The sequence below is a fragment of the Elephas maximus genome, chromosome 23 (assembly GCF_024166365.1).
Source record: "Elephas maximus indicus isolate mEleMax1 chromosome 23, mEleMax1 primary haplotype, whole genome shotgun sequence".
Taxonomy (NCBI): domain Eukaryota; kingdom Metazoa; phylum Chordata; class Mammalia; order Proboscidea; family Elephantidae; genus Elephas; species Elephas maximus.
Window position 1 is genome coordinate 786735 of NC_064841.1, and position 13199 is coordinate 799933.

The 13199-nt window shown below is 43.2% G+C and overlaps 1 protein-coding gene across 3 annotated transcripts in view; it reads right to left on the reverse strand.

Annotated features, from left to right (window-relative positions):
- The window catches only part of SCHIP1 (schwannomin interacting protein 1), a 72615-nt gene that overhangs the window by 35675 nt on the left and 23741 nt on the right, over positions 1-13199 (reverse strand). For all 3 annotated transcript variants that reach the window (XM_049867761.1, XM_049867760.1, XM_049867759.1), the window contains one exon: positions 4516-4634. In XM_049867761.1, the coding sequence (XP_049723718.1) occupies positions 4516-4634 (119 nt within the window). The remainder of the gene's footprint in view (positions 1-4515; positions 4635-13199) is intronic.

The following is a 13199-nucleotide window of genomic DNA, read 5'->3' on the forward strand; positions in this document are numbered from 1 at the left end:
CCTATAAATGTATTTCACCATATTAATAGATTAATAGAAAAGAAATCATATAACCATCTCAGCAGATGTAGAATAAGCATCCGATAAGGTTAAATACCCATTCATGATAGAGACTCTTAGTAAATTACTAATAAAAGGGAATATCCTTAGCCTGATAAAGAGAAATCATTAAAGGAAACAAATTTAATATCATCATAAATGGGAAACATTATAAGTATTCTATTTAACATCAGAAATGAGCTCAGGATTCCAACTATTACTATTTAAAACCACTGATATATTAGGGTACCTACCTAGTGCAATAAGACAAACAAAGGTTCCAGAGGTATGAGGACTGGAAAGGGACATAAAGCTGCATATGACACCACTGTTTACTTAAAACCCCCCTAAGAGTCTACTTTATTAGAAAGAATAGAAGAAATAATAAAAAAGCAGCTGGTTATAAGACTATGTATAGTTAGCTGCATTTCTGTACACCAGCAGCAAACAATGAGACAAGATTATTAAAGAGAATTTAAGACCATATCAGAATATCTAGAAATAAATACAACAAAAGCTGTGCAATACCTCTTAATGGAAAATCACAAAGCCTTATATAGAAACACTCAGTAAAATCTAATAGACAGACCATGCTTTCACGGATAGGAAGACTTGATTTTATAAAAATATAATTCTCCCTAAATTGATCTACAGGTTCAATGCAATTCCAGTAAAAATTCCGATGGAGTATTCCACTGAACTTGATTAGATGATTCTAAAATTTATATGGAAGAATAAGTAACTAAGAATAAGCAGCATATTTCTGAAGAAAAAGAGTAAGAAGAGGAATTTGCCTAGCCAGGTATAAAGTTTTATTTTGAAGCGACAGTAATGAAGATCACGTAATATTGGTGCCAGGATAGAGACCCTAACCAATGAAATAGGATGCCTTCCCATGAATGTCTAGGATATACAGAGGCGGCCTGTCAGATCAGTAAGTAAAAGAGGGGCTGTTCCATAAACATGCTGGAAAAAATGATTATCCATACGGAAAAAATGAAATCAAGACTTACACCCCATTCTGTATCAAGAAATCAACTCCTGATGGAGTAAAGAATTAAAAAAAAATTCTTGGTCAGAAATCTAGGTGACTACCTTTGGACCGTGGGGTAGAGAAGGGTTTGCTATACAGTACACAGAAAGCGTTGACAATAAAAGAAAGTTTGGTCAAATTGATTATATTAAAATTAAGAATTTCTGGTTATCAAAGACACTTGAGGAAATGAAAAAAAAAAAAAAAGGTACCATCTGGGAGAAGATATTTGAAATACATACAATTGATAAAGAATTGTTGTCAGGTGCCGTGGAGTCGGTTCCGACTCACAGCGACCCTACAGGACAGAGGAGAACTGCCCCATAGGTTTCCAAGGGGCGGCTGGAGGATCTGAACTGCCGACCTTTTGGTTAGCAGCCGAGCTCTTAGCCACTGCGCCACCAAGGCTCCTGATAAAGCATTAAAACCCAGTGCCGTCGAGTCGATTCCGACTCATAGTGAAAGTATTAGTGTGACTATTTAAAAAATGTCTCTAAGTCAGTAAGAAAAAAAAAAAAAAAGAATCCAATAGAAATTTGGACATAAGACCCAAAGAGACATTTTGTAGAAGAGGAAACAATAAACCCAACACCATTTTATGTTCATTCAATTAAAAAAATTTTTTTTTTTTTATCTGGCAGTATCAAGTATTCGGAAGGTTATGGATCCACTGGGTTGCTGCTGGGTGTCCAACTTGTTACAAACCATTCTAGAAAACAGTCTGGTGTTACCTTCGAAATGCAAACATTCATGTATTTTCCTGGTAATTCCACTCAGAGGTGGATCCCTAAGAAACTCTGGTACCTGTACAAGCATGTTTATAGCTGTGTTGTTCACAAATGAGATAATTTTAATTTCAAGACAAACAGTAAAAATTTCCAAGTAATCATAATTTACCACACGGCTCAGCTGTGGATAATACGTGATTTTAATAATGTAAACACTGAATAGTCATTTGATCTTGAATTGCGAAATACCTGTTTTGGGAGAATGAAGGAGGGCGTGTGTGAACGGATTGTATGAGAGAGCTAATTCCACTTTTCTACAGCAGGCAGTCAATAGGTGGTTATTTAAAAGGGAGAGCTATGAAAACGAGCATTTTATTTAGAGATACGCAGATAAAATGAACCCTGGTGGTGCGGTGGTTAAGAGTGTGGCTGTAAGCAAGGAAGTCGGCAGTTAGAATCCACCAGCTGCTGCCTGGAAACCCCACGGGGCAGTTCTACCCTGTCCTGTAAGTTCATTATGAGTTGGAATCTACTCGACCACGATGGGTTTGGCTGGTTGGTAGGTAAAAACCAGAAGAAACAGCCAAGGAGTTAAAAGTTATTGCTTCTGGAGAGTGAGACAGGGACACTGTTTTCTTTGGTGTTGTTATTATAAGCCTGTAGTTATTATCAAGGAGCCCTGGTGGTGCAGAGGTTAAAGCACTCAGCTGCCAACTGAAAGGTCAGTGGTTTGAACCCACCCTTCGCTCCTCGGGAGAAAGATGTGGCAGACTGCTTCTGTAAAAATTTATAACCTTGGAAACCCTATGGGGTAGTTCTACTCTATCCTATAGGGTTGCTATGAGCCGGAATTGACTTGATGGCACTGGGTTTGGATTTGGTAGTTATTATGAACTCTATTTGACTTTCAAAGCTACATGTATGTCTAATTTTGATGAAAACAACCTCCATTTGTACCAGATGGATAGGACGCTGCTGAGCTGAGAGGAGGGACTTCTAGAGATGACTTTTCAGTGCTTTGGAGAATATCAGAGAATAGTAGCAGGAATATTAGAGACCACATGGTCTAATCCCCTCATTTTACAAAAATGGGATGAAAAATCTCAGTGAATTGTCTCAACATCAGAGGCAGACTAGGTCTAACCCTCACGTCTCTAGGTCCCCAGGCCAGGTTCTTCTGCCTCATCCCGCTGGAAAGAGTCACTTGTAGGGCAAAGGAAAAGGCTGATGTTCCCACTCTGGAAGGATGGGTGGGAGCAGCCACGGGCTATCAGGAGACTGCGCTGGCACACAGCTGAGGACGCACGGCCAAGCTGACTTCCCATCTCGATGTACTAACAGAAGCGCAGTGCCTTGCAGATATGCATATATGTGACCACGCATATCTGCTTTCTGAGTTTTGCTGATGTAAATGAATCTCTAAAAGTCAGGGAACCCCTGGGTGGCGCAGTTTATGTGCTTGCTCCTAACTGAAGGTTTGGTGTTTGGAGTCCACCCAGAAGGTTATCAGAAGAAAGGTCTGGTGTTCTGCTTCTGAAGGATCAGCCAGTGAAAACCCTACAGAGCACAGTTCTACTCTGACGCACATGGGGTGACTGTGAGTTGGCGTGGACTCTGTGGCAGCTGGTTTGGTTTTCTAAGGATCAGATTGAAATATAAGGCTTACTAAGAGAAAGATAAAATAGAGTTAGATATTAAAATGCCTAGCTCAGAACAAAAGAGAGACAAGATGGGTATCTGTTGGCTGGATGAACACATAAATGCTATCATAAGTCTCCCAACACCTGTGACAAAAAAATACCTAGTATTTACACAGGATATATTTACTCTTAACCCAAAGGAAGAGAGAGAAGTAACAGACATTGGGGCATGACCAAGGGAACGCTGGTGAGTCTTCTGTTGCCACCATCTTTATTAAACCCGTGTTCTGTATGCTTTGATTATCTGAAATACTTTTATTTGTCATAATTTTGCATATCATCTTGCTACTCAAGGCGTGGCCTATGGAACAGCAGCAGCGTAGCTATCAGCTGGGAGCGTTTAAGAAACATGGACTCTCAAGCCTCACCCCAGGCCCAGCAAACCAGGATCTGCATTAAACAAAATCCTCCCGGGACTCATGCATGCTATGGTTTGAAAAGTTCTGGTCCGCTGCCCTAAGAAATTATAATTTTAAAATATTTTATTGGAATTAGAAGCTATCTAAATGACCAATGATATCCTGAAATAAATTAAGATAAAGAAAAGCCACCAAGAAGACAGGTTAAGAACCGTAATAAACATCGAACAATCAAAGCGGGAGTTGGGTTTCTCAGTTACCCATATTCACTGTAATCAAGTGTATCAGGAGGGTGATGCTGGATGCTTGGGGACCGCTTAATGGGACATCTGGTGGTCTGCCACACTTCTCTAAGCATCAGCCAGCTTACTTAGGAGTGTGGCTTGATTCCCCCATCACAGTGCAAAACAGTATTGTGTCTAGAAGAAAGAAGGAATGTAGAAATCTGACCTCAAGTAGCTGGGTAAATGGGCCAAAAAAAAAAAAAAAAAAAGTGAGGAGGGAGCAATCTAAAATCTAAATAAAAGTGGCAGTATTATTAAAAAAAAAAGTCACCAAGTTTTTAAAAGATATCTTTTATTAGACATACACCTAGTCAGAGAATAAAACCCATTGGGAACAGACCAGAAAACCAACCCGAGAGAGCAGTCACTCACCGAGACGACAGGCTTGGCTTTCCACTTTTGCTACAGCTCGTGTAAATTCCTGGGCCATCATCAAAGAAGCTTCCAAGTGCCAACTTCTGTCTGATAGATTCTCTCTCATTTTTCTGTGCCTAAAATTTCAGGAAAATAACAGAATGCCGATAAGCGGGCAGATACATCACAACCACAGGCAGCCTAAAGACTAAGTTTCTTAAACTGTAACATTCCAAACTGTAACATTAGATGAAAAATAAATAAATGGGCCACAGCACAAGAGTCTCTGAATTATTAAGAGCTGAAACCAGCCTCTACTGGTTTCAAGGAGCCCTCACGGCGCAGTTGTTGAGTGTTCGGCCACTAACTGAAAGGTCGGTGGTTCAAATCCACCAGCGGCTCCTCGGGAGAAAAATGTGGTGGTCTGGTCCCGTAAAGATTACAGCCTTGGAAACCCCATGGGGCAGCTCTACTCTGTCCTACAGGGTTGCTATGAGTCAGAATTGACCCGATGGCAGTGGTTTGGTTTTTGGGTTCTACTGGTTTCACTTCTGCAAGCCATTTCCATTCACAGCCCGTTATGATTTTGAGTCCAGGAGCCACGACTGCGGCTTTAAATGAGCTTCCGCAAGATAAAAGCCAGTTGCTGTTGGTTCTGGTACAACTCATGGCAAACCCCTGTGTGTCAGAGCAGAACTCTTCTTCCTAAGGTTTTCTACGGCGGAATTTTTGGAAGTAGATCGCCAGCCCTTTCTTCCAAGGCACCTCTGGGGGGACCCAAACCTCCAACCTTTTGGTTAGCAGCCAAGCGTGGTAACTGCCCCAACCAGGGACTGCTGTGATCTTTCTTCCTCCTACCTGCTGGATATGGCAGACCAAAGCTGAGCAGGGCACTTTTTCCTGGATCGGGTGGCTTTCATTCCAAATGTGGCCTTTCCCCCGATCATCCCTTCTGTCCACTTTTTCTATTGCAAGGATGTGAACTCATTCAACCAGCATGCACCATGCCTTCATGAGGTGCGAGGTACCACATTATGACGGGAACAGAGCCAAGACAAGAGAGATGCAGCCCCTGCCTCCACCAAGCGTCTAGTCTTCTTGGGGACCACTGTTTCAAGAGTTATCCTGATCGCACCAGGCTTAGAATGGGAGAAACACGGAATATAGTGTCTGGAATAGCTGAAGAATTCTAACGGGGCTTATCTGTTCCATGTTTTGAAGGGAAGTCAGGTGGGTTTGCATAGGAAAAGGGTTTGGTAAACTATGCTGCTATGATAATTTGGGTATGTTTACAGCAACTCTGCTTCCCATAAAAGTCCCATAAAAACTCACCATGCTGAACTTTTAAACCTTTTAAACAGCAGGGGAGAAGATTAGAAATGATTTCCTTAGTTAAAAATAAAACAACTACAAAAAACCCCACAAACACAGCGTGTCAGAAATCCAGGCTTCAGAACGGGGTTTTGGTTTTCTCTTTTGGGAGCGATGAAGTCTGTGAGAAGCACGGTTTTACGTTCCCAGGAGGGTGTTAAAGACTGTGCTGGGCAAATTATAGGGCAAAATCCATGTCATGTGATGGGGTGTGGTCCCAGGAGGGTGTTAAAGACTGTGCTGGGCAAATTATAGGGCAAAATCCGTGTCATGTGATGGGGTGTGGTCCCAGGAGGGTGTTAAAGACTGTGCTGGGCAAATTATAGGGCAAAATCCGTGTCATGTGATGGGGTGTGGCTACTGAGGGTGTAGCGTTGCCTTGATTCTCCCACTAGGAGGTGCTGCAGCCAGTGGTGTCACTAGGGCTGGTGTCACTAGGGCTGGTGTCACCCAGCGCAGTAACTCATGGTCTCACTCCCCCAGGGAGGGCGAGGTCCGCCTACAGACACCCTCCCCACGCCCTGTCCCCACACAGCACCACGGCCCCACCCTTCCTGTCCCCACAATGGCAGGTGAAGTCACTGCTTTGGTGGCGCCTCCCCCGGCGGTGCTGGCCTGCTCACTGCCATGGACCCTGGGGTCACTTTGGTGTCACCTCCTCTGACAGCCTAGTGACCTGACTGGCTGGAGCCACGTTTGCTCCCACCATGACCCAGGGGTTACATCGGGTGGGCATCGGGTGTCAGAAGGAGGAAATACACACATGTGGGAAGGACCTGCTGAAAAATGACTGAGCTTCATACCAAGTGAAGGACGCATACCACTAACTCACAGCGACCCTACAGGACACAGCACAACTGCCACACAGTTTCCAAGGCTGTAATTTTTTTTTTTTTGCCAATTGTACAAGTGAACAACTTATTGACAGCAATTATGACGACCGGCTGTGCAACCCTGCCCTTGATCAATACAATTTTTTCCATCACCTTCAAGTCCACGCCCCCTCCAACCCCTGTAACCATGAATAAACTTTCGTCTCTATACATTTGCCTTTTCTTGTCTTTTTATATAAATGAGGTTCTACAGTATTTGTCCCTTTGTGACTGGCATATTTCACTCAGCGTGATGTCTTCCACCTCCACCCACACCGCAGCATGTATTCATTTCTCCTACTGGCTGAGTACCATTCCGTGGTACGTATGTACCACATTTAGTGTACACATTCATCTTTTCACGGGCTCTTAGGTTGTTGCCACTTTTTGACTATTGTAAACAGTGCTGCAATGAACACTGGTGTACAAGCCTCTTTTTGAGTCTGTTTTCAAATCTTTTAGGTGTATACCTAGGAGTGGAATTGCTGGGTCATACCGTAGTTGCACTTTCAGTTTTTTGAGGAACCACCACGCTGTTCTCCACAACGGCTATGCCATTTTGCATTCCCACCAGCAATGGATAAGGATTCCAACTTTACCCTCTGTGCTATCTTAGCCATCCTAGTGGGAGTGGATTGGTATCTTACTGTGGTCTTGATTTGCATCATTCTGATGGCTAATGACGCTCAGCATCTTTTCATGTGTTGAGTGGCCTCTTTGGTGAAATGTCTATTCAAGACCTTTGCTCATTTTATGATTGGGTTGTCTTTTTGTTGTTAAGTTGTTAAGTTGTTGAATTTGGTTATTAGATTCTTGTCAGACATATGGTTTCCCAAAATATTCTCTCAGTCAGTAGCTTGTCTTTTCAGTGTTTTGGTAAAGCCTTTTGATGAACAAAAGTTTTTCGTTTTTATGAGGTCTCACTTATTTGTCTTTTGCTGTTTGTGCTTTTGTTATTATATTAGATAATCCACTGGAGCCTTGGTGGCGTAGTGGTTAAGAGTTTGTCTGCTAACCGAATGGTCAGCAGTTCGAATCCACCAACAGCTCCTTGGAAACCCTGTGGGGCTATTCTACCGTGTCCTATAGGGTTGCTATGAGTGAGAATCAACTTGGTGGCAATGGTTTTTTTGTTGTTGTTGTTGATGAAAGCTAGATCTGACAGCATTGCCCCTGCTTGTTCTTCTAAAAATTTTCTGGTTTTAGCTTGCACACATGTAAGTCCTTAATCCATTTTGAATTTGTTTTTGTGTATGGTGTGAGGCATGGATCCTGTTGCATTTTTCTGCATGTGGAAATCCAATTTTCCCAGCACCATTTATTGAAGAGACTACTCTTCCCCCATTGAATGGACTTAGCACCCTTGTCAAAAATCAGCTGACCATAGATGTGTAGGTTTATGTCTGGACTCTCAATTCTATTCCATTGGTCTATGTTTCTATTGTTCCCAAGGGTGTATATCTTTATGGTAGCAAACTGCCACAGCTTTCTCCCACGGAGTGGCTGGTGGGTTTGAACCGCCGCCTTTTTGGTTAGCAGGTGAGTATGAACCACTGTGCCACCAGGGCTCCTCGAAGGACAGTATACTATAGTTTAAGCTGCTCTGTCCAATATGGTAGTAACTTGTCACATGTGGCTATTTACAATAACATTAAACTTAATTAAAATTCACAGGCACCCTTGCAGGATTTCACGTAATCAGCAGCCACAGATGGCCACATACCGGACGGTGCAGAATGGAATATACGTGGGTTCCAACTGCCAGCTTCACCTGACTGCATCGGAAGCCCTTGCGGGGTCTTAAAATACACATCCCCAGACTCTAGCAATAGCTATTGAGATCTTCCATCCAAGAAGAGCTCATCTCAATTCTCCTTTACTCTGATGCTTTTTAATCCTTGGCCACTGTAAGTAGTCTTTCAAATTTCACAGCGATCTGTGTCTCTATTTGAAGCCATATCTCATATCTGGCCTTTGGATGTAGCTGTATCATGTAACTGTGTCATGGTAGGGGCTACCAATCTGTGTGTGTGTATAATAAAGCCACAAAGGGAAATACAGCTTTTATAGTTACAGACGTAATGCTGATTTCAGAACGCTGCTGGGATAGCAGCCCTGAGAAAGTAACCATGAGGCTGGAAAGGGAAGCAAGAATGACTTTAAGTTTACTAACAACTTGCAACTGTACTGCTGGAACCTTGATTAAAGCCAACCACCCTTCCAAATATACAGGATTGGCACTTGTGATGGTCCAACCGAAACAGAACCATCACTTCTTGACACCTTTATTTAAAACAAATTCATTTCAAAATCCTCAAATCTGCCAGGCAGATTCAGGGTAGTCAGTGAATCCGTCTCTCAATCCATACAACAGACAAAAGAGTTTCTCATCCAACGTCCTCCTCACTCAGAAAACTGCTGAGTGGAAGTGAGTGTCCACATACAAAATCAGTGGATAACAAGCCATGCTAACGGCTAACGTTCAACAACGTGCTGGTGTCCAACATCAGCCTGGGGCCTGGCAGATATTTTACTTAAAGAAAACACCTACCTCAGGTGTAAACGTGTCAACACACCTTTGATTCCATGTCTATCTTTCCTGATTAATTTGGCACACTCGAGGTGTATGTATTAGGGGGAGGCCATAAAACATTTCTATTTGCAGTAATTACCATCCTGTGCATACTTTATGAATTTCTCATTAACAGTTAAGGAAGACTGTTTATAACACCCTCTTTTCCTCCCCCTCCTGCCATTAAACAAATGAAAATACAAAGAAGACTATAAACTTCACCTAGAATCCCACCACTTAGAGAGCCCATTGCTAATATTTTGGTGTATTTCCTTCCACTTCTTTATCTTATGTGTGTATTTTTTTTTTTCCTCTTGGTAAAGTTGGGATCAGATTGTTAATTATATCGTGAGATATTCTCTATTATTTAATATTCTTTAAAAACACAACATTTAATGGTTGCATATCATTCTACCCTTTGGAGTTACTCACTATTGTTAGCCACTTGGGTTTTATCCAGTTAAAAATAACATGGAAGTTAGCATTTTTATATAAATCCGTGTCCACATGTCTGATTACCTCCTCAGCATAAGCTCCTGGAAGCAGAGTTACCAGACCAGCTGAGTGTGAACATTTGTTGAAGCTCTTGGCACATGTTGTCACACTGCTCTAGAGAAAAGCTGTTCCAATTTACATTCCCCCACCAGCAACGTAGATGGCGCAGCTTCCGCCATATCCTGGCTAACGCTATTTTCACTTTAAAAAAAAAAAAAATTGTTTTCACTTTGATAGGCAAAAAGTGGTATTTTTTAATTTTATTTGATTTGATTACCAGTGAGATTAACCAGTTAAATACATTTCTTAGTTACTGTACTTTTCTCTTCTCTAAATTATTTATGCCCAGATTTGCTTACTTTTCTGTAGCGGGCTGAGAGTTTTGAAAATTTTGTATTAAGGGTATTAGTCCTTTTGACTTTTAAATCCAAATGTTAGATAGATAAGTCAATAGCTTGTTTCCTCTGTCACATCCCTGATGGAGTTACTTCAACGTGCCCTTCCCAGACCAGAGGTAAAGAAGCTCACCTGAGGTTGGAGGACTAAGAGACAGAATGAATGTAAACTGTTTATCAGCCATACCTGGCCTGTGGTAAGGCTGTGATAAATGGTGGCTATCACGGTTTACTCTCTAACAACTCCTGCTTTGAAGATGAGGAAATTGAGGGTAAGAAAGGTTATCCAGCTGCTGAATAGAAGAGATAGGATTTAAGTCCAAGCTTTCTGGTCCCAGATCTTTCTGCCCCTCCGAGCCACTCTGCCTGCCTGAAGAGTTAGGTGTTTAGGCTGAGAACGGTAGATGCCACGTTGGGGATATAACGTGCAATTTAAAGAGTCAGGATCCACTTCTTTCCTGGAGTGGATCCAATGCTTCCTCAGAGGAGAAATCACGTAACTGCAAAGCACGCATGCCAAGGCCTGACCATAAACACAAATAAGTACAACACAAATGTCTTCTCGTGAGGCCACCGGCACCACTCTTCAGTTTTCCTTTCGGAACGAAAGCGGTTTTAACATTTCAAGTAACTGTGATTCAATTGACTAGTAAAATAGCCTTTTCTCTTCAAGTTCATCATTTGGAACTTAATTTCCTTTCTGTTGCTTACATGTGTAAAGTGTGTGTGTGTGTGCGGGTGGTTTCACAGGCCTTTTCTTCTCTAAGGAATGAGACACGTAGGGCTGTTAAGGCCTCTAACCCCAAAGCCCAGAGATGCTCCAGGTGGGGCAGCTAAGTGCACAGTAAAGGCAGAGGCTGATTCAAAGCTGCCCAGTGTAGCTACGCTTATGGCAGCAGAGCCTCATCCATTCCAAAACAGCCCTGGGGAAAACCCCATAAAATAAAGATGAAACTTCTAAAATTGATATTGCTAGCAAAAAGCGAAACGGCAACCAAGGGATACTAGCTCATCACCATGAGACAGGAAAGCTATTCAGACCAAGAGTAAAAATGTGCTTAGAAACCCACCATTATCCAGCCTCGGGCAGCTATTGCCCTGCCTGTGGCTGAATCCCCGCAGTGGTACCCCTGTGCCTGGGCAGACAAGGCTTACAATGGGAGCCATGATCGGAACAGACCCCTGAATTTAGGACCCCAAATGCTAGCGCTCAGCGTTTCCCATGTGACAGTGTTCTACTGGAACACGCCAAACTTGAAAGAACAAAGAGGGACATTTGGTAAAAGACATAAAAAGCAAAACGTTCCCTTTGGTAAACACTGTCTCTCTCCAAATCTAATACATTCCCACAGCACCTTCATACTTCCTTCAGGATTCGCCCCCTCCAACCAATGCCATTCCCACCTCCCCTCCTGGGCTGCCTCCATCCCCCTGGGCCAGGTCACACCTGCAGCCCCCTCGGGGTTACCTGGCTAGCGGCATCTTGGTGTCATGGAAGCAGGAGCCACCCAGTCTTTAACCACCTAATCTTCATGCATAAATTTATAAGCCAAAGTTTGGATATTGGATATTTTCTGCATTTCCAAAATTTATTTAATTGACAAAATATATTTTTGTGGCGGTATCTTTGGGGTCACCAGGGTTTTCAGGAATACACTTTGCGAAATAATACCTTAACTCTAATGCTGTCTGGTGCTCCAGTAAAACCAGTTATCTCTGAGTTGATTCTGACGACCAGTTATCTCTGAGTTGATTCTGACGACCAGTTATCTCTGAGTTGATTCTGACGACCAGTTATCTCTGAGTTGATTCTGACGACCAGTTATCTCTGAGTTGATTCTGACGACCAGTTATCTCTGAGTTGATTCTGACGACCAGTTATCTCTGAGTTGATTCTGACGACCAGTTATCTCTGAGTTGATTCTGACATGGTAACCCCGCGTATGCCCCAGTCAAACCAGTAAAACCAGTTATCTCTGAGTTGACTCTGACGTGTAACCCCACGTATGCTGGAGGGGAACTGTGTTCCACAGCATCTTCAGTGGCTGATTTTTCATAAGTCGATCGCCAGCTTTTTCTTTTGAGGTGCCTCTGGGGAACATGAACCTCCAAACTTTTGGTTAGCAGCCCAACACGTTCGTTAACCGTTTGTGCCACTCAGGGACTCCTATCTGGTGCTCCAAATGTGAACCAAACCCTCTGCCGTCGAGTCAATTTTAACTCACAGTGACCCTATAGGACAGAGCAGAACTGCCCCATGGAGCTTCCAAGGCTGTAATCTTTACAGAAGCAGACTGACACATCTTTCTCCTGTGAAGGGGCTGGTGGGTTTGAACTAACCACCTTGTGGTTGGCAGCCGAGCATTTTAACCACTGCACCTCCAGGGCTCCTGTGTCGCTCAGGACACCACAGACAGCTGCTTCCTAGTGACTCCTGCGGAGGTGATGAAAACCACAGAGCCGGAAAGGGCCTGTCTGACCAGGAGGAAGAGGCTCCTTAAACACCCGAAGGGATGAATGTATTTAAAGAAGACTGGCCTGGGGAGCCAGGGGACCCATCTGATGAGAACGGAGGCGTGGTGCTGTGGGAATAAAAGCGGCTGTGAGCTCTGGGGCTGGAACATCGGGGCCTGGACAGGATTCGACGCTGGGAAAGGGCAGTGGGAAAAGAAAACGTCCCCAACGTTTCCTGTCTTTTGTCTTTGATGGGTGAGCCCTTCCCTCCTACCAGCTCCGTTTCTTACTTCTACCTGTTCACCTAGGGCACTGAAATGCACTTTTTAATTATTGGCTGTACTTGTTTTGAGGAGCAAGCGATCTGTGATCACTATGAGTTGGAATCCACTTGACGGCAACCGGTTTGGTTTGCTAACCTAAAGGTTGGCGGTTCGAACCCACCCAGTGGCTCCGTGGAAGAAAGAACTAAAGAACTGCTTCTGGAAAGATTATAGCCAAGAAAACCCTATAGAACAGTTCTACTCTGTCACACATGGGGTC